The sequence below is a fragment of the Gekko japonicus genome, unplaced genomic scaffold (assembly GCF_001447785.1).
Source record: "Gekko japonicus isolate JY-2015 unplaced genomic scaffold, Gekko_japonicus_V1.1 scaffold41612, whole genome shotgun sequence".
Classification (NCBI taxonomy): Eukaryota; Metazoa; Chordata; class Lepidosauria; order Squamata; family Gekkonidae; genus Gekko; species Gekko japonicus.
The window spans coordinates 1-928 of NW_015223955.1; the positions used below are offsets into that span (position 1 = coordinate 1).

The 928-nt window shown below is 47.5% G+C and overlaps 1 protein-coding gene across 1 annotated transcript; it reads left to right on the forward strand.

Moving 5' to 3' along the window:
• Window positions 1-67: 67 nt before the first annotated feature.
• LOC107125326 (PRELI domain-containing protein 1, mitochondrial-like) lies at window positions 68-887 on the forward strand (the record flags this gene model as incomplete). Its single annotated transcript, XM_015428765.1, has 3 exons — window positions 68-436; window positions 544-657; window positions 809-887. Coding segments are annotated over exons 1-3 (442 nt in total), but the record flags the coding sequence as incomplete, so codon positions are not given.
• Between the last annotated feature and the right edge of the window lie 41 nt (window positions 888-928).

Consider the following 928-nt stretch of genomic DNA (forward strand, 5'->3'; position numbering starts at 1 on the left):
CTGGGGGGGGGGGGGAGTTGGTGTCTCACTCTACAGATACAAAAGCAAATTTAGTTTAGCTAGAAACCACATTTTCCTGATCTCTGCTGGGTTCTGCTTCCACACTGACTATGGCTTTCTCTGCTACTTGGGCTTTGGCTGAATAAAGCCCATTCAAGACTGCTTAGAACACACACACACATCTAAAATGCCTTTGTCTCCTCTCCCCAGTAAACATGTCCTGACAGAAGATATCGTGTACCGGAAAGTGACAGAAGACCAGAAGCTGCTTTCCAGGCGGCTCCTAACTAAGACCAACAGGATGCCCCGCTGGGCAGAGCGCTTCTTTCCAGCCAATGTTGCTCACTCTGTCTACATCCTAGAAGATTCCATTGTGGACCCACAGAACCAAACTATGACCACATTCACCTGGAACATCAACCATGCACGTCTTATGGTACTCAGCAGTTGCTCTGTGCAGGGCTGGTGCTATGCTGTAAAGGTCTGGAGCCAGTGCTGATTGTTGAGAGTGATGGTCATTTTGGTCTCCCATCTCCCATGCAGGTGGTGGAAGAACGCTGTGTTTACAAAGAGAACCCAGACAACAGTAGCTGGACAGAAGTCAAGCGGGAAGCTTGGGTCTCCTCCAGCCTATTTGGTGTCTCACGTGCAGTCCAGGTGAGAGTACCATATATCTATATAGCTCCATATATTTTCACATGTATACAGTGATCAAGTGCCTAGGGATAAGCTGTGCAAATAGCTATGGGGAAATCTCTGGACATGTTTTTCTTAGTCTCTGTTCATACTTCCTGGGTTCTTGTTTCAGGAGTTTGGTTTGGCCAGGTTCAAAAGCAACGTGAGCAAGAGCACCAAAGGATTTGAGTATATCCTGGCCAAAATGCAAGGTAAGTGTCTGCAGTGCCAACTGTTAAAAAGGGCCTGCAGG